We start from the raw sequence: 26,799 nt of genomic DNA, 5'->3' as shown, positions 1-26,799 counted from the left end.
GACAGTTATATTGTACCTACTTGTTAGTTTTAGTTCTAATAAATTTTGTTGGTTAGTTACCAAAATAAATTAAGTAAAAATAAAAAAATGACTTGTTATTTGAGGAAGGTGGAAAAACCATATGTATAACATGGGAGTAAAGTGCCTTTTACTCCCTTGAATGATTACTGCCCTCCGCTACGTGTCGGGCAGTAAACTTCATTCTCGGGAGGAAAAGTAACACTTTCCTCCCTTGTTATACAAATAGCTATTTCAGAGGCTCAGAAAGGATAAAAAGTTATTAACAACGTAAAGAACAGAAAATTGGTTTACTTCGACCACATTATGCGTAATAGTAAATACCGACTTCTACAGTTTATTCTACAAGGCATGATTGCGGGCAAGAGAGGTCATGGACGTAGACGTATATGCTGTCTGGTCAATCTTAGGAAATGGACTGGTCTAACGTCAACTGATCTATTTCGAGCTGCTGTAAATATAATAAGATAGGTCAATGTGGTCACCAACATCACTACAAGCTAGGCACATTTAGAAGACATCCCAAAGCACCCGTAAAGGCATCTTAAAACTACGTGAAATAAGAGAGAAGAAGGAATTGAATTCGTATAATCTGACCAAACCATCTAGCTCTTTTGTCTCGTATGTTTGTCGTAATTATTAATTATACGTACATCCTCATTATTTCTTTATTAATTTGTTTTCTACAAATCTTCTTTGCCGTCTGTATTAATACGAAAATTTGTCTGAGTACCTTTCTTTCCCATATTTCTATTTTATTTTCTTTCTGCTGTTTCATAATCCATGTTTCGCTGGCATACATCACCGTGGATGTAATTATTATCTTGTACAGTCGCAGTTTAGCTGTTCTCTTTAAATAAATATTGTTTATGTCTCTGGATTTAAATTGGGAACCACTTTCAAACACGTTGTATGAAGATTGCCATCTATGGAGTCAAAGCCCTAATGTTATTGATTTTTTTCCCTTACTAGTAGACATTTAGAAGGGTAGAAAAATTGTAGTAAATACATAAAAACATATACGATTGCCTGTTAAATTCTAAAATATTATAATAACTAAATACAATAATTTTGTTATTTAATATATTAGTTCCGTCATATCTACAGGTAAAGATTATCTATTGATTTATTAGTTTTAATTTTAGTTGAATCGTCAAAATATTAATATAATAGAAGCTTATTATTTGACATAAATAAAAATAAATATTTTGACATATTGAAATTGAATAAAAAATACAATTACAAATTTTTCAACTTTATGGTAGCGCCATCTATACTGCCGAACTTAAACTAAAACTCCACAGTTATTGATTCCTTTTCCCCAGACTGAATCTCGAAAACAGGGATACAAAAGGACTATATTACCAGATATTTATCCAAATAAATGCCTTCCAATGCTGAAAGTGGTCTCCAACCCAACGAAGAACGATCACATACTCTGTATGTTGGTCCTGGAGTAAATTCATCATGGCCAGTAGGAGAAAGAAATATTTCTTACCACATTCCATCAGGTGAGTGCATATTGTTTTTATTGATATGGTCAATATTTATTTGGAAAGATTCTAAAATTTTTTGGTAATTATTTGTTGTTGCTTACGTGAGTTTACCAGGAGTATATGCTCAATATAGCAAAGTTTTTCACGTTTCTGTGTTCCAGAAACTTCTGTATTACTATTAAATTCTAAATGTTATTTTATGCCTTCAGCTCTTATGTGTTAATTCCAGCAAAAATTTTATTCAAAATAACGAGATGCAGCTTAAGATTTAATTTATTTGTCGGACTCCCATCATCAGTTGACATATTATGTTTCTTCCTTTTGGAGTCATCAGAACTGCATGTGGTGTACTGTGGTGGTCAGGGTACACCACAGACAGTCCTGAGGAGTCCAAAAGGAAGAAACCTTATGTCAACTGATGGTGGTAGCCCCTGAAATAAATTAAATCTTACGCTGTCTCTCGTTACTTTAGTTTTACTCACATTTTGAGTATTAAGAAGCATTTCCGTTTGGTTTTTACCTATATAAGTAGACAGGTGTAGAATGCATATTGTAGATTCTTCTATGTCTATTATTTATCGGTCTGCATGCCTTGTGAATTGTAGAAGGCTCAGATTAGGGATTTTTACCAAAAATTTGCTTTCAGACCGAGGAGATCTATACTTTCTAAGACTACTTGTTCTTTACATTTCTCTTTTTTAATTCAAAATTTTAATTTTTTTTTCAGAAACCTGGTGGCCATGGTGTGACTATTGGAAAGATCCTCAGCATATTTTATACCAACTCGCCAATTTTTGTTTTGTGCTTGCGTATTCTTCAACATGCTCAAAAAGAGGCGTGCTATTCATGCATTCTTGGTTGATCTTAGGTAAGTAACAATTTGCTAAATCATTGTTTGTCGAAAACTAAAGAAAACAGAACAATATTCTTCATTTTGCAACTCCATTGAATTGGTTATTTATTATATACCTATCTCAGTTCCACTTACTGTTTAAAATAGTTCCAAGAGATTTAAATTTAAATTGATTATCATTAGACTAAGTTTTCAATCTAATAGCACATAAAGCAATACTACAAATATTACTCTACATCCCACCAGATTGAAATCAATAGAAACCTTCTCTGGTTAAACCTCCGAGGCTTCTAAAATTTGCAAGCCATAACGGATACTGAGACTAAAGAAGATGAGGGAATTTTACAATTTATAATTAACGTCCCATCTGCTCAGTACGGTAAAGTTCCAACGAGAATAGTTTCCTTCATAGTGCAATCAAAGCAAACATGTTTGATTTACATGTTTACTCTGATTGGAGTATGAAGGGAACCATTCTCGTTGGAACTTTACCGCGCTGAGCAGACGGGACGTGAAAATTGTTGTAAAATTCCCTCATCTTCTTTAGTCTCAGCATCTGTTATGGCTTGCATATTTTAGAAGCTTCGGAGGTGTAACCCGAGAAGGTTTCCATTGTTTTCAATCTGGTGGAATGTAGAGTAATATTTTTAGTATTGTTTTCTGTGCTGTTAGATTGAAAACTTAGTCTTTTGCTAGCAGTTGCCGCTAGGGCATCCCTGTAATTTCGTTCGTTGCAATCCGTAACTGCACGCCGGGGTTTGTCCTGGTTGGGTCTAAGAGAGCAGCATATAATATGCCTCCTGATGAGAGACTAATAAGTTTCGAAACCGGTAGAGGTGCTTTCTGCACTCTCTGATTGAACCAGACTAGAACGCGGCTTTAGTTTCGTGTTGCAACGAAACTGAAAATGGTTACTTATTTTTGATGATTATCATTAATTTCGTTGTTGCGATCTTAATTTCAAGACCGTATTCCTCTCCCTGTATTAACATTACTTACTATTTCTTGTAATTCTTCTATGTTGTCTGCTATGATAGCTATATCATCAGTATATCGCAAATTATTTATGGGAATTCGGCGGAGAGAGGATACAGCCCTGTCAGATGCATGCACCTCTTTCTGTTTGTTCTGGACATAGAACTTAATTTTGGCTTTTGATTAGATTACAGTTGTTGGATTATCAACTTATCATACCTATTAACTAATGAAAAGACATTAATAATAATAAACAGTAGTTACGACAGTCTTAAAACATTTTATATTTTTTTTTCAGGTCTAATACTTTTTTCAACTTGGGCTTGGAATGTAATATGTGCCCCTGATGTCTTCACATGGAATTTTGCTTTTATGTTGATGAATATGGCACAAGTGTTTCACATCTTGTACCAGTTAAGACCTGTGAAATTTGATCCAGAACTTGAAGAAGTCTATCACACTCTATTTGAGCCTTTTAAGGTAGTCACTAATACACAATTAAATAATTGAAAGAAGTGAAAGAAGTATATTAAAGTGTGTAAATGTATTTTAATTTCCTTAGCTAAGCGCTTTCGACATAAAAGTCATCTTCAGAGCTAATGGTCAATATATAAAAAGTACCGGCTACTTAGGATTGTATTTTCTTGCATCGCATTAAGAAATTTTGTAATTCTGGTCAACTGTACAACTCTGGCTGATGAAAGCTAGTTTTAATTTTTAATTTTTCTATGGTAAAACAATAAGAACAACCACTGGGACGATACATACATATAAAATTTTTTCATGGTACAGGTTTTACCCAACCATTTTGAAGTGATATGAGCTGGCGACTGACTGCAGTCGCCAGCTCATATCACTTCAAAATGGTTGGGTAAAACCTGTACCATGAAAAAATTTTATATGTATGTATCGTCCCAGTCAAAATGGTTGGGTAAAACCTGTACCATGAAAAAATTTTATATGTATGTATCGTCCCAGTGGTTGTTCTTATTGTTTTACCATAGAAAAATTAAAAATTAAAACTAGCTTTCATCAGCCAGAGTTGTACAGTTGACCAGAATTACAAAATTTCTTAATGCGATGCAAGAAAATACAATCCTAAGTAGCCGGTACTTTTTATATATTGACCATTAGCTCTGAAGATGACTTTTATGTCGAAAGCGCTTAGCTAAGGAAATTAAAATACATTTACACACTTTAATATACTTCTTTCACTTCTTTCATTCATTTCAAGTGTATACAAAACCTATCAGTCTTTCAACTAATTAAATAATTGTTGTATCCTTCTATGCTAGTCGTCTTTTTAAAAAGATTGACAAAGAAATATATAAAAGGTATTGTTTTAGCTTAACCGATTGCAATTCAAACGAATGGTGGGTGCAGATTTTGCTCAAATAATGTCATTACATGCCGGCGAAGCATATGCAGTGCAAAATCTGACAAGAACTGATAGATTAGGACTGCTTTTATCAGGAAAGGTAAGTTATACCCTATTCCACGAACATACGCCTGTTTTGGATTACTTCGACAACGAATATTTTACTGTGCAAAATAAGAAGAACGAAAGTAAATTGCAAATTACATTGTTGTTTATTGGAATAATTATTAGCGCCATTTACTTTCTTACTTTTTATGTTGCACAGTAAAATATTCGTAGTCGGAGTAATCCAAAACAGGCGTATACTCGCGGAATGGCCCATAGTCGATTGTAGGTGGTGTCATAAAATGGAATTAGTGTTTATCAAATATTTGTCAGAAAAGCTTTAATGTCCTTTCCTTTTCCACTGTACGATTATTTTATTAGAGTCTGTTTGCTTTGTAGATGAGATATTGATTATGCTTTGGATTGTTTATTTTATTATTATACTCAATGAGAGTTAATCTCAATTTCAGATGAAAATGACTTTCCCTTTGGAAAGCTCAAAGCTCTGCTATAGGGCTGTAGCACCAGTGATAATGATGATGTTCTTTTGTATCTATTTCCAGTATCACTTTTGTGTGCCTGGTTCCGCTTTCTTTTGTTTTTCTATGTTCATGATTTTTATTGTTCTGTCGAATCTATCTATCGTTTTTTCTGTTTATAAAGAACAAATCAGGTTCATAGTAGTTTGAACTAATTCACATTAAAGTTTTCGCATTAAAAAGATATTTTATAAGTACAATTCGTTTCTATTTTAATTTTTCATTGTTAGTACTCCTCGAAAGCTTCTTAATTAGGAGAATGCGTCTTATTGTCAATATATAATATTGCTAAATATATTTTTCATACGGTTTTCCTACAGAACTCTCCATTTGTGATTTAAACTTCTTTACAGTCACTTTTAAATTAGTCTTTAATTTATAAAACACAATTTTTGTTTTATTCTTTTGTTCCTGCTGCAAAGTTCTTTTGTTTATGAACGCAAAGGGTATAACAAACTATACTAAATTTACAATCAAGATGCAGTAGAAATAAACAAACCAAGATACGTTAAATGCTACTAGGAGCACTCCCGAATCATAATTTACAATGTATAAACTTTTGAAATCATGATTTGGGATTTACAATGTATATATACCTCGTCCAATTTACTTACCGTTGCACGTCATCCGCGCGATAGCCTGTGACACGATACCAACACAAAATATTTAGGCGGTGGGTATGTTCTTTTTTAGAATTAAAATGATTCTAAAGGGGAACACACCTACCGCCTAGATATTTCGTGTTGGTATCGTGTCACAGGCTATGGCGTGGATGACGTGCAACGGTAAGTAAATTGGACGAGGTATACTGTTGTATAATTTTTATGGGAAAAATTTAGAAAATAAATTTATATCAGAGACCACGATATTATAGATTTTCATCGCCCTGTATATGACCAAAAATTGTAAATTTTATAATTTAGTTAGTAAACAGTGTTTTCGCGGAAACTGAAATCGTTAAGTGATTTGTTAATGTTTCTTTGAACGAACATACAATTATGCGGTAAATTTAAAAAGTACATTTATTTCGCTTTAGAATGAACAATGACGTTTTATAAATATTTCTTAGAAGGATAGGCAGTAAACAAATTTATTGAGTTTAGAATATAAGGCTTTTGGTTTAGCATTTTAAAATAACGAAAGTAATTTGGTGTCTCCTAGAATTTAACAAAATGGAAAAGTTGTATACAAAATAAATGGGTTCTTAAGAAATGAAAATATGGATGTAGTGGTAAGAGAGGATGTTTGCGATTGGCGGAAAAAGATGGATGGAAAAGAAGAGAGTGTTGAGTCTGATTTTGAGGAGAGAAAAAATGGGCACTGTGTAATGAGTATCTGGAGAGTACAGTCCAGTTTTTAAAAAGTGAGAAGTCGGTGTAAAGTGGTGAAATTGGCCTTTGCCAGCAGAATCGTGGTGAAGCGAAATCGTTGACCGAGTTGAGAAGTTAATTTTCCTTGTGTCAGGAGATTCCTGATTTCTGTCTAGAACGAGTAGCCAATGGGTATCAATTTACACAAGATATCGAGCAGAGAGAAAACTGAATAGAGATTTCGAGTGAGTCCCGTTGTTTGTTTTTTGGTGAAGCAGTTTGGACGGGAAGGACATTTCGCTACATCCTAGGAGCACGTGTGGGAGAATCGATGACTACGCAATCCAGGAAGAAGAAGTAAAGAAGAAACAAAAGGTTGGTCAGAATTTTTGTGAAACGGAGAGTTTGTTTTATATCCACAGTATATTTGTTTATTTTTGTATTGAGCAGTTCTATAGCATAATTTAGTCATTCCAAAATTTAAAAAAGTATTAAGAAATTAATTCCAAAGGAGAAAAGTAAATTTTAGTAATTTTTGTAAGAATATTCTGACGAATTATTCAAATAAAATTTTTGTTAAAACAAAGGAGATATCAGAATTAAAGCTAAATTTATTAGATGAGAAATAGTTGCAACAGAATTAAATTTTAATATAATTTTTAAATCTTATAAATTTATGGTATATTGGATAAATAAAAAATATTTATAACATTTATATGACATCGAGTGTGTTTAATTTCCCTGTTTTGTCCCTGGATGAAGTAAGCAACTAGAGATACTAGAAGCCACAAACCGAAAGTAAGGCATTAAAATTAAAATAGTCCTGAGAATAAAATTTATTAGAAAATTTAATTTAATTTTGGTTTTGTTTTACATAAATAATAATTAAAATAATTAAGTAATTAATCAAAATAAGAATTTGCTGATCAATCTCATAACAGAGAGAAATACAGAGCATAATAATACATTGTAAATTATGATTCGGAAGTGCTCCTAGTAGCATTTAACTGTTCTTGGTTTGTTTATTTCTACTGCATCTTGATTGTAAATTTAGTATAAACTTAAACTTAAACGAAAGTTTTTGTTCATTGATGAGCTTTAAAAAATTCAAATACTATAAAAAAGTCTCAATCAAAAATATTTGAAAGTCGAATTTAGACATAACTTCCTCTTTTACCTTCCAATATTCGCGGTAAATTCACAAGATTGAAAGACATTATCGTCACGATACTTAACTAAATAGATTGTGAACGTGCCACTCGCTCTTATAACATGATAGTAATTGCTTTTAATTATCGTTTGTGGCGGTTTCGGATCTTTTCCTAATTGTGGTTGCGTGCTAAATGTCTGCTAAAATTACACAACCATGCGTATACTTAACTGATACAACTCAACTATAAATTGATTTTCTTCGATATTAGTAACATGATGAATATGCGGACGAACACATCTAAAAGGTCATTTACTAGAATGATGTACCTATATATTTGAATTATGAAAAATTAGCCATATTGATGGAAATGTTTCTGGAACTGCGTTCTTTTTTTTTGAGTTCCAAGGGAATACATGCGGTAACCAAATAACAGCGTTTCAGTTTTTTTTCTAAATATTAAACCTGAAACATGTTCTTTTTCCCATGAAGAAGAATTGCCTATTATTTTTATTAAATCTGGAAGCATCCACAAAAAAAAGGAAAAGGAAATTCTGAGTGCACCCAATTAACAGAAACCGAGAAGATCAAGGAGAATTGAACACCATTTTGCTGAATTACGAATTTGCTGAAGATGAAGAACGATTTTTTATTTATTTTCATCTTATATATAAAAATCAATTGCTGTGCGTTAGTCTCGCTAAAACTCGAGAATGTGTGGACCGATTTGGCTAATTTTGATGTTGAATTTTTTGTGGAAGTTCAGGGACGGTTTATACGGTTTCGTATTGTCATTTTAGTAGCCACCAAAATTTTTACAGCTATATGTATAAAATGCTCTTTTTACAGTGTTTGTTGCCATACTCATCCGAAACGACTTTACCGATTTTTATGAAGTTTGGCAGTTATGTTTGGTCTGACTGGGAGTAGGTTTATATCTATATTTCATACCTCTACGTCATAAGGGGTTACCTATGACGTCATAACTCTCAGAATAATGACGTGAAAAATACGAAATTAAGTAGGTGTACTCCTTGCTATTCCGAACAGAACCGTACTAAAATTTTTTCTCTAGCTGAATCGGTGTCCAAAATACAATATCTTAAGCCGTAGAAATATTCTGAGGACAGAAGAAGAACGAGCAACAAATTTCATCGAAGAAAAGTCCAACTGTTTAACTTTTGGACTTAAATTGGGCAAAATATGAATTTCTTAATTTTTCGAAACTTTCAAAAAATATCTCTACCGAACTTTTCTGTCGAACGGCAAGCAGGAGAAAAGTTCTGAACACACGAAAAGAACAAGCAGCAAATTATAAAATTTTATTTAATTCTAACTAATTTTGTTTCATTTTATTTAATTTTATTCAATTTAAGTATTTTATTTATTTTCCTTTAATTTAATTTATTTCATTTTATTAAATTTTAATTATTTTTATTAGATTCTCTTTATTATCTTTTAAATTTATTTATTATTTTATTTAAGTTTATTCAGTTTTATTTGTTTTTATTAAGTTTTATTCAATTTTATGAAATTTTGTTTCATTTTATTTAATGATATTTAATTTTAATTTTATTTTATTTTGATTAATCAACACCTATATTGTTGGACAACCCCGAACCCAATTATAAATACAGGGTTGTTTTGAATGTAAATAAATTAAAGCTGTTATATTCATTATAAGATAAACAAATTTAAGATTGCAACTGTTGCACTGCAAACTTTATTTTGTTACTTCTAACTAAACTTTATTACTTCAAACATCCTGTGTAATTCATTAAAAATAATAATAAAAACTCATTCACATCGAGCATTCTTTGTTTATTAATTACGAATTCCTTTTGTTTATTTTAAGTTTATTGTTTACAAAAGTTTGTTTTTATCTATTGAGGCAGTACGAAGTCTGCCGGGTCAGCTAGTATATCAATAAATACATAGCTTCACTGAATTATACAGTTCAATAACATTAATGTAACTGGCTTTCTAAATAAAAACTTTTTAAAAACCTTGGAGTGTAGCCCAGAAAGAAATGACCTGTCTCATCCATTGTTTTTTTGTTTCTTTTCTTCATTTTTGATTTTCAGGTATTCCAGTATGTGTTCACCTTGATATTAGTATAATAGCACGTAATAAGCAGGTTATATGGGAAAACACTGAAAGATAAACTGGAAAAATCTATCTCAAATAAAATAGGAGATGATCAAGCAGGATTTACTGTAAGAAGGTCCTGCATAGATCACTTATATATACACTCCAATAATCAATTGGGAAGATAATGGCAAAAAATAGAGCGGTACACATGGTATTTATCGATTTAAAAAAGGGGTATGACACGGTTCAAAGAAAACAACTATGGAAAACGGTCAAGGAAATCAATATAACGCAGAAGTTAATAATGACACAAAAACATATACAACAACAACAGGGTAAGAGTTAATACTGGCAATAAATACTATAAAAAAAAGACCACAGAAATCTAACTGCAGTGACGTTCAATTGCAACAAATATAAAGGCCTTGGAAAAGGAAATGTGAAGGTATGGGAATATCAATCTTCGATATTCAAGACGACTTCTTGTACACACGACCTAGAGGTAACGGCTCAAGATGAAGAAGATCTATCCTACATGCCCCGAACTAGAACTACTAAAAACTAGAATACATAAATGGGCTGGAAATAAACTTAGAAAAGACCTAATCCTTAACAGCAAAACAAGAACTAGTAAAAGCTTGCAAATGGACGAATATAAGAATGTTAATGGCATTAAAAAATTACAATACCTGACGACACCTCTTATGATATTTTAACTATGTCTACCTGGTAGATTCACCTGTTAGATTCAGTAATAATTTAGTTTTTTATCATCAAACATCTTCTTCTTTAAGTGCCATCTCCGCGACGGAGGTCGGCAATCATCATAGCTATTCGGACTTTAGAGACGGCCGCTCTGAAAATTTCATTTATAATGAGTTAAAGCAAGTTGTATCTCTCTCCTCGTGTCATATTTTTTTTGTTTACTCTGCAATCAGTCAAAAAAAAAACAGACCATAAACACATTTGTTGAAATTTACAATGGCGCAAAGAGAAATATTTCAATAAATATTTACTCTACATGAGTATTACAATTACGTTTACATTTAGTGTTTCTTAATTTAAGAATGGTAAATCTAATGGAAATTTTTGCTTAAGACGTCTAATTTGTTGACTATTATCGAATAAATTTAGCGCTAACACATTTGGGTGGTTTTCTAGTCGCTGTAAATATTTATCACTGTGTGACACTATCACTTCACTCACAGTTGGCACTTAAAGGCCTTGTAGGATGTCTTTGTTGCATACAAACCACGGCGCATCAGTTATTGCTCGTAGCACCTTGTTTTGAAACCGGTCCATGATTGCTAGATTGGATTTTGAAGCAGTGCCCCACAACTGTATTCCGTACGTCCAAATTGGCTTGAGTTGTATGCTAGTAATTTATTTCTCAACGACAACTGGGATTTTCTTCCGAGCAACCAATAGTATTTTCTATATATGGTATCAAGATGTTTTCTTTTTTTCCATATATTAGATTTCCAAGTGAGTCTCTTGTCCATATGTAGGCCTAAGTACTTTACAGTATCTACCGTTGGAAGTGGAGCATTGTTGAGTGATATTTGAGGAGAATCGCTATGACATTTAGTGAATACTATGTGGCTTAATTTGGATTCGTTAAGTTTTATCTGCCATTTCTTAGTCCATTTCTGGACTTTATTTAGGTTTTCTTGGAGTTGGTCTGCTGTAACAACGGGATCTGAATGTACCGCCATTATTGCGGTATCTTCTGCAAATGTGGCTGTATATACTTTATTGTCCGTAGGCAAATCAGAGGTAAATAGTAGATACAGGATCGGCCCAATAACGCTACCTTGAGGAACGCCTGCCTTTATGAGATGTAGACCGGTTATCTCGTCTTCATATTTTACCTGGAAATATCTTTCTTTTAGGTATGAGTATAGTATATTATACATGTTCTGGTGTAGGTCCCTTTTTAGTTAAAATAGAATAGAATAGAAATATGCTTTATTGTCATTAAAGATTGTACAATTTTATCGACAAAGCTTACAAAAAATCAAGAAAACAAAACAATAACAATTCAATTTACTAAAATTACATAAATCGTCAGTATAAATTAAAAATTATAATAATAATGAAGATAAACAGTTAATCAATTGCAAAATTTAAAAATTTAAATAAATTGCAAATTGCATAGTCTACCTAGTAATTAAGTTTAAAAGTTAAGCTGCTGCATATGACACCCAAATACAGATGAAAAATAACAATAAAAATACTACTTGTGCAAAGGGTACTGTAATTTCTTAGTTATTGATAAAGAAAATCTTCTACTGCATAATATGGTCTTTCGGATAGGTAGGCTTTTGTCAGTTTACGGAATTTGGGGAAAGATGCTGCAGATTTAAGTTGTAGAGGGAGATGGTTATAAAGTTTTTTTGCGGAATACAATATAGATTTCTTTACTAACTCAGATGACGGGGTCGGTAAATAGACGTCAAAGGTAGAATTTCTCGTGAAGTAGTCATGATTAGGTCTTGGTGGAAAGACATGTAGATGTTTACGAATTAAGCAAACAGTTTCTAAAATATATAAAGATGAAAGGGTTAAAATTCTGTGATTTTTGAAGTAACTTCTACAATGTGTTGTTCTTCTGAGGCCAAACAGATATCTTATTGCTCCTTTTTGTAATTTGAAAATAACATCGAATTGGGCAGCTGTACCAGAACCCCAAAAAGGAAGATCATAACGAAGATGTGACTTGAACAAAGAAAAATATGTTATTTTGGAAGATGCTAATTTGAGTTCATTCGAAACTGATCTATAGCATAACAAGCTGAAGATAGTTTCTTCCTTAACAAATCGATATGGTGGGACCATTTAAGGTTGCTGTCTAAAAAAATACCAAGAAATTTTACAGAACCAACAGTACTGATCTGGCTGTTATTAAGAGGTAAGGGTTGGAGAGCTCCTTTATAAGATAATGCTACTGCTTCATCTACGTTAAACGAGAGTAAATTAGAGTCAGACCAGGTTTTTATTGTAAGTAGATCAGAAGTTATAGTAGCATGAAGAGTTGTAATATTTAAGTTGCTCCAAGTGATACTGGTATCATCAGATAAAAGAAAGATTTTTCCATCGATTTTTAAACTAGTGATGCCATTAATAAAGATAAGGAAAAGTAGAGGACCCAATACTGATCTTTGAGGTGCCCCACATACAATGTTTTTGAGACTAGAGTCTGTATCATTTGCTCTAACCAGTTGTCTCCTATCATCCATGTAAGATTGGAACCAATTCAAAGATAAAAGAAGGTCAAAGAACCGGTCAAAGAAGTTCTCGTGTAATATGTCCGAGATATAAATCTTCTCTCATCAAACATAATTTTCTCAAATCCACTTGTTTATTAAATTACAGACAAATCCACGGCCACTGTTAATTCGTATAGAAAAGTATGAATTTAACTTTAATACGTATCGATTTTTCTTTCGATAAAGATTGCAATTTCCTGCCTTTAAACTGGAAGCTAAATTTAGCTCTCAAACACACGCGAAAAGCGTTGAAACAATGTTTCTTAGCCTTGGAAATTAGGAGTGGAATTTCTCATCACAAAAACTTCTTTCGAATAATTTACTTGAAATATTTTTTAGAGAGAGAATTCTACTTTATTGATACTATGTACCAAAAGGCCGTCGATCGAAGTCTTTCAACTAACTAATATTTTTTAATTTGTATTATTAGTGAAACATAAAATAAGATGGAAAATTAAGATGGAAGATTTTATAGCAATTATTCATTTAGTTATACTCCATTTGAAAATTATTGATAGAACACTTTTGTATCAACCGACCTCCATATCTTAGAAGTTCTGTGTTTATTTGGTCTGTAACATACTATGATGTGGTGTTAATAGAGGAGAGTATCGAGATGAAGAATTAGAGTAGAGCTATTGAAAAGTAGAGCTATTGAAGATTAACAGATTGACAATGGGGTATATGTGGTTGGAAGGAACAGAAATTGTTGAGTACATCGAATTGCTTGGGAACAAACTAGGTCGAGTAGGAAAATTTAAATAACATTTGGCTCCTACATAACGAAAAATCTAACTTCTTCTTCTTGACGTGCCTTCTCCATTACTGAAGGTTGGCTACAACTACAGCAAATTGCTCATTATCTTGAGCTGTTATTAGTATCGAATGTGTGTCCATGTTTATGAGTATTCAGGCTCTTACGTTCTTCAGCCCTTTTCTTCCTTGCAGTTTCCCTTCCATTATGAGCCGGAAAACGTTGTATCTTTCTCCTTTGTAAATATGTCCTAGATAACTCGTTTTTATGTTTTTTTACAATATTTAGGAGTTCTCTCGCAGTCCCCATTCTTCTCAGCACCTCGTTGTTGGTCACGTGCTCTGTCCAAGAGATCTTCAGCTTCCTTCGAAAAACGCACATCTCAAAGGTTTCTATACGCCTCATACTTGTAACTCCGAGAGTATAAAAAATCGGACACTAGATTAAAGAATTACTAGTGGGATATGAGCTGATTAGTTTAGCTGGAAGAGAATAATTGGGTTTGTCTGTGACCTTAAAATCAGTGAAGGGCTGAAAGGAAAGATATATGAGAGTAAGGTGAGGCGTGCGTATCCGGCGGAAAAGTGTGGCTTGAGTAAGACTAGAAGGAGAAAGAACATGAAAGACGTGATTAGGGAATGAGCCGGAGACTAAAGTTACAAAAAAGTTTTAAGAATAAAGAATGCAACGGTTTGATCACATCAGAGGTAGAAATAAGAACTATGTGGGATGAAGAGCTGTTATAAGTTGAGGGAAAGAGAGGCAGAGAAAAACCGAGAAGAAGATGGAAGGACTGTATGACAGAGAACATGAGGGACAAATGTTTAAATAAAGAAGAGACGATGGGCAGAAATGAGAGGAGGAAGAAGAGTAAGGAACAGCGACCCTTGGAAAGGGAAAAGCCGGAGAAGAAAAAGAAGTACTTGTAGTAACCCCATCTAGCACCATTTTACAATTCTTGTTTTAAGATCTGAATACCCTACATACGTACTGTCTTTATTTATTTATATACGCAATTAAATTTTTTTCAGGTCAATGTATTGTCTGATAACCAATTTCTGCACCCTATTCTTCCGTGTGAATTTTTAGACTCGCCAGAATTTGAATCAAGCAGAAATACAGTCGATGATAAATTTAAGGTAAGAATCATCATTTTCTTTGCTTTGATAAACTATTAAACATGATTAAACATGATATAGAAATTTTCTTAAACACTAACTAACGGCTAGAACTGAAGAAATATAATATAGCAGACTCAGAATTTGGCTAGAAAATTTAAACAGAAAATACCATAATTCAGTTTGGCAACATTTTGTGAAGACTAATGTAGTCTATTTAAGTAACTATCGTCTACTTAAATAATTAAACACGTATTTACGAATATAAACATTTATTAAATACACAAAGATGATTATTACACGTTACACGATCAAATCACGCACCGTCAAGAATATATAGTTTTATATTCAACCACCTAAAACATACTAAACTAAATACATTACTGATCTATCACTGTGATCGTGTGTAATCACCGAACTACCCGTACCCTGTATCGACTCTGTCACAAGCCGATGACATTATAAGGAAATGAGTGACTCAAGCCGATCACCGTATTAGGAATTGAGTGTGACTGCACAATGTCATAAGTCATAACAGAACTACCAGTATTCGGTCTTAAGCTGATTAGGATATTAGGAAGTTAGTGACTTAAGCTTATCACCATATTAGGAAGGTAGTGTGACTGCACTAAGTCTTCTCGGATATCAACAGGACCACAATGTGCAGAATAATTTTAAATTCGATTCCGGTAATGGACTTGCTTCTTTTGTCCTTAAAAGTAGAAGCAATTTAATTTCTTTTGCATAATATTTATCGTCTAATAAATTAACTGCACTAACGTGTTTACTGTAAGTTCTGAAATTACTAATTTACAATGATTAATGCGATATTAAAATACCGGCAAGTGCTTATCTTTAAAGCGGTTACTCGAATGTCTTGTACACGAAACATTGATACCACCACATTTTTGTGCATTCTGACCGAATTCCGTTTCTACTATACTTCTTTTACTACGTTCACAGGTGTCTATAGTGGCAGCCAGCACTTGCAGATACCTGTATTGGCAGCGAAGTGCTTTAGAATACTTATTCGTTAAGGATAACTACATAGCTACATTATTAACAACACTAATTGCACGTGATATAGCCACCAAGTTGTACGCCATGAATAATAAAATAGTAACAGCTAAAGGTTCTCACCTGGACATTCGACTTCCTAGTATAACGTCTTCGTTGACATCAGGGGGAGAGTACAAATCTCCAATTCGGTCAAAAAAAGCTAATGGTGGTAAGTAAGAATCAGGACGAAATTATTTTAAGAGGAATTTTATAATATAATTATGACAAAAAAGTTCGAGCGTTTGAATTTTTTATAGTCACCTTCTGAAAAGTACTTTCTTCTTCTAGCACCGTGCCTAAATTTTAGGCGTAGGTACCTTCTCGATATTGCGCGGCATGTAACAATTCATCTGCTAAGATAGTCCATCGACGAAGGTTTCGGAGCCATGAATATTTCTTCCTACCAATTCGTCTTTTTCAATCGATCTTTTAATTGAGTATTAACTACAGAATCCAGTATCTGTCACCTCTCTTTTTACTCTGTGTTACTTTTCTCTTTTTTATTATCTTCGTCAAGTCTTGACCTATTCTGTTTAAGCCTTCTATGTTTAAGATGCGTTGAACCCATCATATTTTGAGCATTCTACGCTATGGCCAAATCTCGAAGGATTCTAATTTGTTGATCATATTAACCTTAATGGTCCAAGTTTCACATCCATATAGTAACATAGGATACACATAAGATTTTAAAAACTTGATTCTTAGTTGTAAGTTCAGCTGAGAATTGCACAGTATAGACCAAATTTTCTTAACCACTTCCCTTGGAATTTTTATACGAGTTTTAATTTCTTCATCAGGATTTAATGTCTCATTTATCTAATATCCTAGATATTTAAAATGATTAACTTTTTTAATCGGTTCATTGTTGAGAATTAATTGCATAGGGCAAATCTATTTTATCGATGTCAAAATTGCTCAATATTGAAAACGACAAAAGAAAAGTTGTAAAAAGCTTTTCTTTTGTTATCTAAATATTAATTTAATGAATTAGTTTAAATATTACTAACAAATATGAAAGTACTTGGTTTTTTTTGTTCATAAAACCTTAGGTGATCTGAAAATACATGTTTACAGATTTTTTTTTGCAAGCAAGCAAGCAAGTAATAGAACTGAACCCAGCCTATAAACTTGCACACTCCTAATAATGACATTCGGGTGCTAGGGGCCAACTTTTTCTGATCAGGTCACTTGTTTCTCTAGGTGATATGAGATTAATTATTTCTTCTTGTTTTTCTGGCGTTTCTAGTTCTATTTCTTCGACTTCTTCGATAAAATCTATGTCTTCGTGTTGGTGATAATTCAGTACCTATACAATCTCTCAATAGTTTTTCTCAAATACTTCCTCAAACCATGTCTCTTAATGCAGTTCATAGAAAACTTCTTCTTTTTCAGGCATTGGGTTCAATCCCGAATCATTCTACAATGAAGTGTCCAAAAACAAATTCCGGGAAAATACCGGTATGGCACAAAATTGTTATCTCAGTGAAATGGAGCCGCTGACTGAATGTCCATCTGCAGATGATCTAACTTCTAACGACGTGGAGAGCTGGCTTGAGACCAGCTCTAAGTACCACAGTTGTGAAATTGTTGATATGGATTAATTTTATTTTATCCTATTTGTAAATCTGTTAAAAATTATGTAACAAAGTTGGTGGCTTAGTTTATGGGCTTTTTATTTTAAAATTGAAAAAAATTTGTAAAATTTATAATAATAAATATTTTTATGAAAGTTTATTTTTCTTTTAATGTGATTGAAAATAGTTCACCGGAATTGCCAAAATAGTACAAGTGGCAGATGAAGGAATAATCAGTATTTTCAGAAGTTCTGTAAAAAACATCGTGGTAGAAGATGAAAGAGAAAGAAAGAGAAACTCATAATTGATAAATGCAGAAGAAACAACAATATGTGAAAATCCATTCAGATGTGCAGGCGATAAAATACTCATTGCGTACAGCAGAGAAAATATGTGGAAAAAAGTATCCAATTTTATCAAATCTTTGCTCTGGCAAAATACAATAAAATAGTTGCTACTCACCGTCCTTAATGTGAAGACACATTGTCAATTAAGTAATCCACGTGGCTTGTGTGATTGTGGGATTCATAGGATGCCAAAGCCCGTAAAGCTTACGGATTTTTATCAATCAATTGGATTTTTCAATAATAATTGCATTGTAACAAAATTTATTAACGTTTAAAGGATTTTTATACATGTATTTTTGGTGGCTCAGCATGTGATTTGGCATGTAACAGCACTGATAATGATATACTTAGATCGAAAACGTTCTGTGATATATGTGACCCTTTGAGGGTTTTTTAAAATAAATATACCTTTCATAAAAAAGGTTTTTGATACCGTGGAATTACCGGCGGTATTAAGAGCATTGAAACAAAGCCGAATAAACTATAGATACACAAGTTTGATAAATATATATATATATATATATATATATATATATATATATATATATATATATATGAAACTTAAAGCTAAAATCAATATCAACAAAAGAATTAATATTAAAAATAAACTCACCAGGCTTCCGGGTTGAACCGCGTCGTTGATTTCCAAGCCGAGCTTTCGACGTCCTCTCTGACGTCATCTTCAGGGCTTCCGGGGTCTCAGTCTCCTGAGGCTCCAGACACTACACTCACTACTCTATATATATATATATATATATATATATATATATATATATATATATATATATATATATATATATATATATATATATATATATATATACAACAACGCAACAGCGTCTGCTAAACTCGATGACTTTACCTATGAATATAGAATTGAGCGAGGAATTAGACAGGGCGACACCGTCAGAGACATGTTAACAATAGACCAGGCTGGGGATATGCCACTCAATGCATCGGGGTGTAACGCCAATATCAAGTACGGCGGTCAAGTACGGTGGTCTAGCTATTTTTGTCTGTCGTGCGAGTGTGTGCGTATCTATCAAGAGGTGGGAGTAATGGAACGGCACAGACACAGAGGCGGTGGTCATCATAATATGCTAGAGAGAGAAAGCTAAGTGCCGGTAGAGAGAGATAGATAGACCACCGACCCGAACTGCTCCGCGTTACGCTATTTTTTTTTCGGATCTGGCCTAATCTATGTGTTATTATATCTCCGTCACCGTCTCCCTCCAACTATTTACTGCAGCTCTGGTATGTATATGCATTTAAAAAACTGGATTATGCTAAAAGGGGAATAAATATTGTTGGTGAATATCCACTGCGCTTTGCAAATGATATAGATAAATCATTATAGCCGAGATTTTAAATGAAGCTCACAAAATGATAGAAGAACTCAAACAGGCAATAGAACAAGTAGGCCTGAATATAAACTTTCAAAAAACAAAGTACATGACCAATTTAGTTCCAAGTGATGTTTTAGAGTAGGTGGGCACGAAGTCCATCAGGTTCTTAGCTATATCTAGTTAAGGCATGAAATTAGAATAGAAAAAGACAATCAAACTTGTAAGATTCAGCGTAGTATAAGCTTGGGATGGGCAGCATTTGGCAAGGTGCGACATATTCTAAAAGGAACGCTACCGATTTGCTTGAAGAAAAAAGTTTACAACCAGTGCACACTGCCGGTAATAACATATGATTCCGAAACCATAACTTTGACTAAACATTCTGCAAATAAATTGAGAACAACACAAAGAAAAATGCAAAGAGCAATGTTGGAAACAACAAGAAGAGATATAGTACTAAATAGGATAGTAAGAGAGAGGACTAAAATGGTATACGTTTAAATGATAATACCAAAACACTCATGGAATGAAGACCTAGAGAAGATAAAAGACACCTAGGTAGACCACTAAAAAGATGGATGGATGATTTGAGAAAAACAGTGAGAAATTGGATACAGAAGGCACAAGATAGACAACAATGGAAGAATATGGAGGAGACCTATATCTTACAGTGGATTCAAGAGTTTGAGGAATGATGATGATTAATTGTTTGAGGATTAGATTTTTTGATTAAATTTTTTTTAATACAATAATCACAGTCAAATACGAAAAAATTAATTTAGTTTTTCAATAATACGTTTTTAGATTGAGAAAGGTTATAACAAATAGCCGTGTTTTATTCCTTAGTGTGTTATCAGGTAGGCCAATCATTGGCAATTTCGCGTGCAGTTTTAACAAGAAGCGGCGAAAGAATCTATTTATGAATTCAAAGGTGAAGGTTAATGAATGGTGTGCTCCATACATTCCGGTAATCATAAACATTACCATTTGTTCACGGGCAAAAAGGTAATTTCTTTGGAAATCAGGACGCGATGTGACCAACTGGAGATTAGGCAGAAAAAATGGTTTTTTATTGATCGTAAAAGTGGAAATATTATTTAATTAATTGATTTTACACACGGTGTAAAAGACGACTGATTAATATCTAATAAAGCTGGAAATCGGTGACACGATCCTATGATATCAGTTTATTGATTAATTTTTTTCTTTACTTTTTATTTAAGAAGTTAATATGGGTAGGTATACAGGAAGTTCGAAAAACGCTTGAAAAGCTAAAGAACAGAAAGCCTACAGATAAAAACTGAATACCAAACGAATTACTGAAATATTGTTGGTCAGCAATGACAGAACAATTAACAGCAGAAATTAACATTATAAAATACAAAAAAATACCCGAAGACACATTGAGAGCGCTAGGCGTTTAAGATGTAGTGAGATGGATGACGACGCATGTGGAGAGACCACGTAAACCGATGGATCCTCTGAACGTATTGCGAAATGGGCTAAGACCAGAAGCTCTACACCAAGCGACACATAGGAAGGGCCAAAAACGATAGTACGAGAGTTAGAGCTCCGGGTCACAACAGAGACTGTAACAGAAGAAACAGGACGTAGACCTATTAAAAGAAGGAGAAGAAGAAGAGGAAGAGAAGAAAAAAATACCGGAAGAATGGAATACCAGCGAACCAATTCTATTATTCAAAAAAGGAGATAAAAATAGCCATAAAAATACAGAGATATCAACTTGTTAAATACTCTAATGAATCAGAGTATAAGATCAGGATAGGGTGTTCTTACTGGAAGATCGTGTACAAATGCAATACTCATCATAAAACGAATTACGGAGAAATCACTAGAGTATAATAATAGACCAGCACTTCTATGTCTGATTGACTTTAAGAAAACATTTGACAGAGTAAGACTCAAAGATGTAATCCATCTTCTGCATAATAGAGAACTTCCCCTAGATATCATAAAAACTATTGAATACATCTACCAAAATAACAAAATAATAATCTGTGGCTAATGGATCTGTTTCCACGCCATCTTTTCACATACAAACATATATACCAAATCAACAAAATAGATGTCAGAATAGATGAACAACTAACGTAACATAACCTATAAACGTAGGCAGCGGAATAAGACAGACTCATCAATTTAATCATGGATGAAATCATCAAAAGCATAAAAAAATTAAGAGGATACAGAATGGGAAACAAAGAAGTAAAAAATACTAAAAAAAAGAAGTTACGCAGACGACACAATATGAAGATAGTCTGCAAAGATTACTGCACAAATTTAACATAAGAGCAAAAATATATTGGAATTACATTGTCCAGCTATGGAGACCTAGAGAAAATGAAGTACATGAAAATGAGAAATGAAGTACAAAAAGCAATCCACTGGCAGGATGCCTTAATAACACGATATGGCGAAATCGACATATTTTAACACTGAGATGAAGTTAAGAACGTATAAATCCAGTGTAAGACCAATAATGACATAATATATGCATCAGCAACAACACCCGATACACAAAGACTACTAGAAACGGCAGAGATGAGAATACTGACAATAATTTCAGGAAATACGCTCTAAGGGATCGAAAGAGGCCGAAGAAATTAGAAAAAAATATAACGTACTATTGTGTATCATTTTGTCAATCAAAGAGTAAAAATTTTATTTTTTTAATATAACGCGGGCACATAAATTTGATACACCCTGTATATTGATTTGTAACTATTTATTAGAAGTTAGCTTTTACGCAGTGGGTTTATCCTTAATGAGTTTTTCCCTGAAGAATTAAAGACAGTAGTAAATAAAATGAAGTGAAAAGACAATTTATTTCGGATTATAATTTTAATCCGATTGTTTGTTACGGGAAATCAAAAGCCACAGGTAATTAGTTTTTAGAAAATTAAGGTAAAGAAATTTGTAATTTTAAGGCTCTTTGTCTAACCCCAAGTAAGTTTGTAGAATTCCAGAAAAGTCATTATCATGAATAGAAGTAATTGTTTGGAAAGATGCGTGGGTTTTTTCGAATGAAAGAGGAGGAAGGTGGAGAGAGAAATGTTTCTGATTGTCTTGGAAATTTGGAATGGGGAGAGAGAATTTTGAATGTTCAGACAGTTTGGAAAAGGATATATTATTATGTGATTGGCATCCGAGAAGGGTAGTCAAAGTTTTCGTGAGTAGTTCAGAAGCAAGTACTAGTGGTTTTTTGATAGTGGAAAGTAGCTGAAAAGTGGAACGAGAGACAAATCAAATTGAGAAGAAATACCTCTTTGATTCTGTAAAGTCCAAGAGAGTAAGTTACAAGAACTATAGTTATTAAAATTATTTGTGACACCAAGTAAAAAAGATACTTGGGTCTCAGGAGATTATTATTGTGAGAAAGAGAGGAGAGAGTTTTGGAGTTTATTGAACGAGTACTGGTCAAAAGAGGCCTGGCTTGTGTTGGAGAAATAGTTGCTGGTATGCTGCTGGATTGATGCTGAGAACGGAGAAGGCTTTGATTGGTAGCCTAACATAATCAACAAGGAAGAGCTGTTTGGGTCAAGAGGAGACATCATTGTGTGTGAATCAAAAAGGTCTGTCAATAACTTATGTGATAGATGTCCTTTATAATCAGAAGTTAAAATTTTTGCGTAAAAGCATATGAATTAAGATTCCAACATTTCAAAAATTTAATAGGAAGTATAAGTATTTGTGGGAATACCTAAATTTGTTTGTTTAGCTTGTTTTATTAATGGTATCAGGAACAAAGCGATAAATATTTGTTTGAATTTGATTAATTATATGGTAAAAATTTCATTTGGACAGTTATGCCCACAGGATTTAATTGATAAATTTTCAGAGCATTGCTTTTGATAATAAAGGTATTTGTATGTGCTTATTTATGGTATTTCTATTTATTTCCTTTTCCTATTTTATCCCGATAAGGATCAACTAAGAGATACTGAAGCCACGAGAAAGGATAAGTATAATCTAAGATAATTTAGTTATTTTTTTTGATAAAAAGGCACCCTGAGATTTTTCTTAATTTTTGTTTATGTATGGTTTGTGTCAATTCAATAATTAATTAAATAAATACTAATTAATATAAAAGTAAGAGAAAGCAGATCATAACAGTACAGTATATATATTAACGAATGGACACTAAATCGAAAAAAGAGTGGAATGACCACATAAGCAGAATAGGGCTTTTCATTCTTAGTCATTTGTTTCGAGCTTCTGTTATATGTCGTATAATCCGTGTATACACAGATTATACAACATATGACAGTAGCTCGAAACAAATGACAATCGATGAAAAGCCCAGTTGTTCAAACACGTGTGATCAAAATAGCTAGAGATAAAGCACCAATCTGTAGAAGAATTATCGTCCGACCGCGCAAAAGATGGAGTGACAACCTTCCATAGAGGTATAAATCCGCCAATGAACAAGAAGAATTGCTTATAAAAAGGAAGAAGAAGACCTTTATTTTGACTTTAACTCATTCCTTTTAGTATCACAGAAACTTTTTGAAACAATTTTAGCTTACAAAGTCTTTTTACAGTTTTAAAGCTATTTTAAAGGGCTCATAAACATCTAAATTTTTGATTAGAGTAAGTGATTTGAGTATTAGATTACGAAGTCGCTGATTCGAATACTTAGAAAGTTTTAAATTGCTGTGTTTACAGTTTGTTGTAAAATCGATAGTTATCAAAAAGTTACAAATCGGGTAACTACTCGTAGTTTAAAATCGTTTACCTCGTTAGGATTGTTGTATAAATTTTGAGAATAGTTTTGCAATTACTTTTAATAATTCGTAAGTTGAGAGACAAACTGACATAATCTGAATTGACAAACAATAATAATTATGTCATTGTGAAGTAGTTGGACTGGACGAACAGCTATCAGAAGAAATTGAAATCAGACGTAGGGTGAGAGAGGGATGCGTGTTATCGCCAATTCTCTTTCATGCCTACTTGGAAGAGATCCTGAAAAATGCTCTTGAAGGTCAAACAGGTGGAATAAAGGTAAATGGAGTTCCCATCAACAACATTATATATGCAGATGACACTGTCCTCTTAGCCGAAAATATTAAGGATATTCAGAGACTAGTGAACAGAATAGCAGAGCATGAAAAAAATACGGTATAACAATGAACGTCAAGAAGAAAGAATTTATGAGGATATCGAAAACTCAAAGAAAAATCTTTTCATAAACGGAACCAATGTTGAACGAGTAGTTCAATATGCAAATCTTGGAACAATGATCAACTCCACAAATGGTTACTTCTAGGAAATCAAAATCAGAAAAGAAAAGTCTAGAGCAAATAACAACATGAGAAAAGTGATCTGCGCAAGAGATTTGATGTTGGAGCTAAGAATTAGGTTGGCTAGGTGCTACGTTTTCTCGATTTTTTTTAATAAATTGAAGCCTGGATCTTGAATGCGGCATCAATGAAAAAACTGAAATCATTCGAGCTGCGAGTGTAATAACACTTACACTTATTGGCGAGCACTTTTTTTTTTAATTTCTTCACTGAAATTGTTATCTTAGTAATCAGCGAACCTAAGTATATGAAGGTGTCGACACCTTCCAGTTCTAGATCATCAATTATTATTGTTTTAGGTGTCGGGTTGCTTGACTTAGTATAACACATATATTTGGTCTTTTGAACGTTAATATTTAGTCCAGTTCGTTTCCTTAAGCGTGTGATACACATGCAAACTTTAAGTACGCGGGTTTAAAGATCGCGGTCGCCGTCGGTAGCAAAAAATTTAGAAACTGTCCTCGTGGTTAAATTTTTTATTTTCTGTGTAGCTAATTTTGCTGAAATCTTATGTTTTTTTAGTAGAGTTTGATTATTTTTGTGATGAGGTTTTGTTAAATAGAAGAATAATTTAATTTTTTTTAGTGTGGTAAGCTGTCAAAATCATGATGTGAAGTATAGCACTTGTTTTTGATCTATTTTAATTTAATACAAGGTAAACATAAACAAACAAAATATCATAGATAAGATGGTAATATTTTCATCAGTAGGATAAAACAGCCTATACATAATTAGGTTTACTCAAATACAAATAATCAAAAATAATTTAGTAGAGCTTAAAATAGGGTTTTACGGTTTTCTCAAAAATTTTAAATGTAACTTATCTCCTTTCAACAATAAACGATTGAATTATTTCTAGGCAATTTGCTTAATTAGTGAAAATATAAGTGTAACTTTAAAGGTAACACCATGATGGCTCGAGGCTCGCGGCTCGTGGCAGTGATACACGTACGGGTTATGAGTAAGATTTCAAACTTGTTGGATCGACGGCGTACTTACTCGGCGGACTTAAAGTACGCGTACTTGCTGTGATACACGCGCGAAAAAGGTCGTCGAGCTATAAGTTCGCGTACTTACTCGCGTGTGTATCACCCCTTTTAGGATTCTGAACAAAAAAAGAAACACATTGTCGCGAAATTTTGCGCCTACACCCTTAATACAAAAATATGAAAAAAACACGTGTTCTAATAGTTGAATTTATGAATCATTATGTTGATACACATCCTTTTATGGCAACAAACCATATTTACCATATTTTTATCAAACTAAACGGTTTCATTGAATAAAAAAAGACAAAGCATTGCGTGAGACTCACCTCCATGTATTTAAAATTTACGGTCTATTTACACTATTCTCGAGAGATGACACGTATATAGACATTCAAAAATAACATAAAAACAAATCGAATGTGCATGGAAAAAATACAACAAATCGTTGCCCTTTCTGGGTGCTTTAACCTTAAAGAGCATGAAGAATATTAAATGAAAATTATAGACAGTACTTCTCTTACTCCTACTCTAAAAGAGTACGCGTCTCCCAATCGGAGGTTGGATATTGAACTGCCCTTTAAACCAGTCCCTTAAATTTTTCTCACTCTCCTTCTTTCTATACTCACTCCTCTTATAGTTTCGTGTTTGTTTTCTTTTGTATCCATGCTATACTAAGAATCTGGAATATAAGATATATATTATAATCCATAGTTATTCGAACTTTAGAAGCAAGCTGTACCTCTCTCCATGTGTAATATGCCCGAGATATTGTAATTTTCTTGTTTTGATTGTCTTTAAGATTTCCATTTCTTTATTCATCTTTTCAGAACCTCTTTGTTTAAGACGTGTTCTGTCCACAATACTTTCAGAATATTTTTCTATACACCCACAACTCGAATGATTGCAATTTTTCCGTTAATGTTGCATTCAAAGTCCAAGCTTCCATTCCATAACAAAGTCTATAAAACGTAGCACCTCGCCAACCTATCTCTAGCTCCAACTTTAAATCTCTTGTGCAGAGCACTCATCTTTTCTTCTTTTATTTGAGTGTTCCGTAGTCTATCTCTTTTGGTAACTCCTCGAAAACGACTCAGATATTTTCATTTCTACTGCCTGTATTTTACTCTTTTGTATTTCCAAAATGTCAAGAGTACCACGAAATTA

At 33.0% G+C, this 26,799-nt stretch overlaps 1 protein-coding gene across 1 annotated transcript in view; it reads left to right on the top strand.

Moving 5' to 3' along the window:
• Window positions 1-1,320: 1,320 nt before the first annotated feature.
• The window catches only part of LOC114331698 (uncharacterized), an 81,212-nt gene continuing 55,733 nt past the window's right edge, over window positions 1,321-26,799 (top strand). The window contains exons 1-7 of the mRNA XM_050660796.1: window positions 1,321-1,529; window positions 2,242-2,382; window positions 3,641-3,822; window positions 4,689-4,820; window positions 14,910-15,017; window positions 15,960-16,224; window positions 17,448-17,653. Coding sequence (XP_050516753.1) covers window positions 1,403-1,529; window positions 2,242-2,382; window positions 3,641-3,822; window positions 4,689-4,820; window positions 14,910-15,017; window positions 15,960-16,224; window positions 17,448-17,653 — 1,161 coding nt within the window. The 5' untranslated portion in view covers window positions 1,321-1,402. The remainder of the gene's footprint in view (window positions 1,530-2,241; window positions 2,383-3,640; window positions 3,823-4,688; window positions 4,821-14,909; window positions 15,018-15,959; window positions 16,225-17,447; window positions 17,654-26,799) is intronic.

This window comes from Diabrotica virgifera, chromosome 9 (genome assembly GCF_917563875.1).
Source record: "Diabrotica virgifera virgifera chromosome 9, PGI_DIABVI_V3a".
In the NCBI taxonomy this organism is placed as follows: domain Eukaryota; kingdom Metazoa; phylum Arthropoda; class Insecta; order Coleoptera; family Chrysomelidae; genus Diabrotica; species Diabrotica virgifera.
The sequence above is the reverse complement of the archived record's forward strand: the minus strand, read 5'-3'. Positions and strand labels throughout refer to the sequence as shown.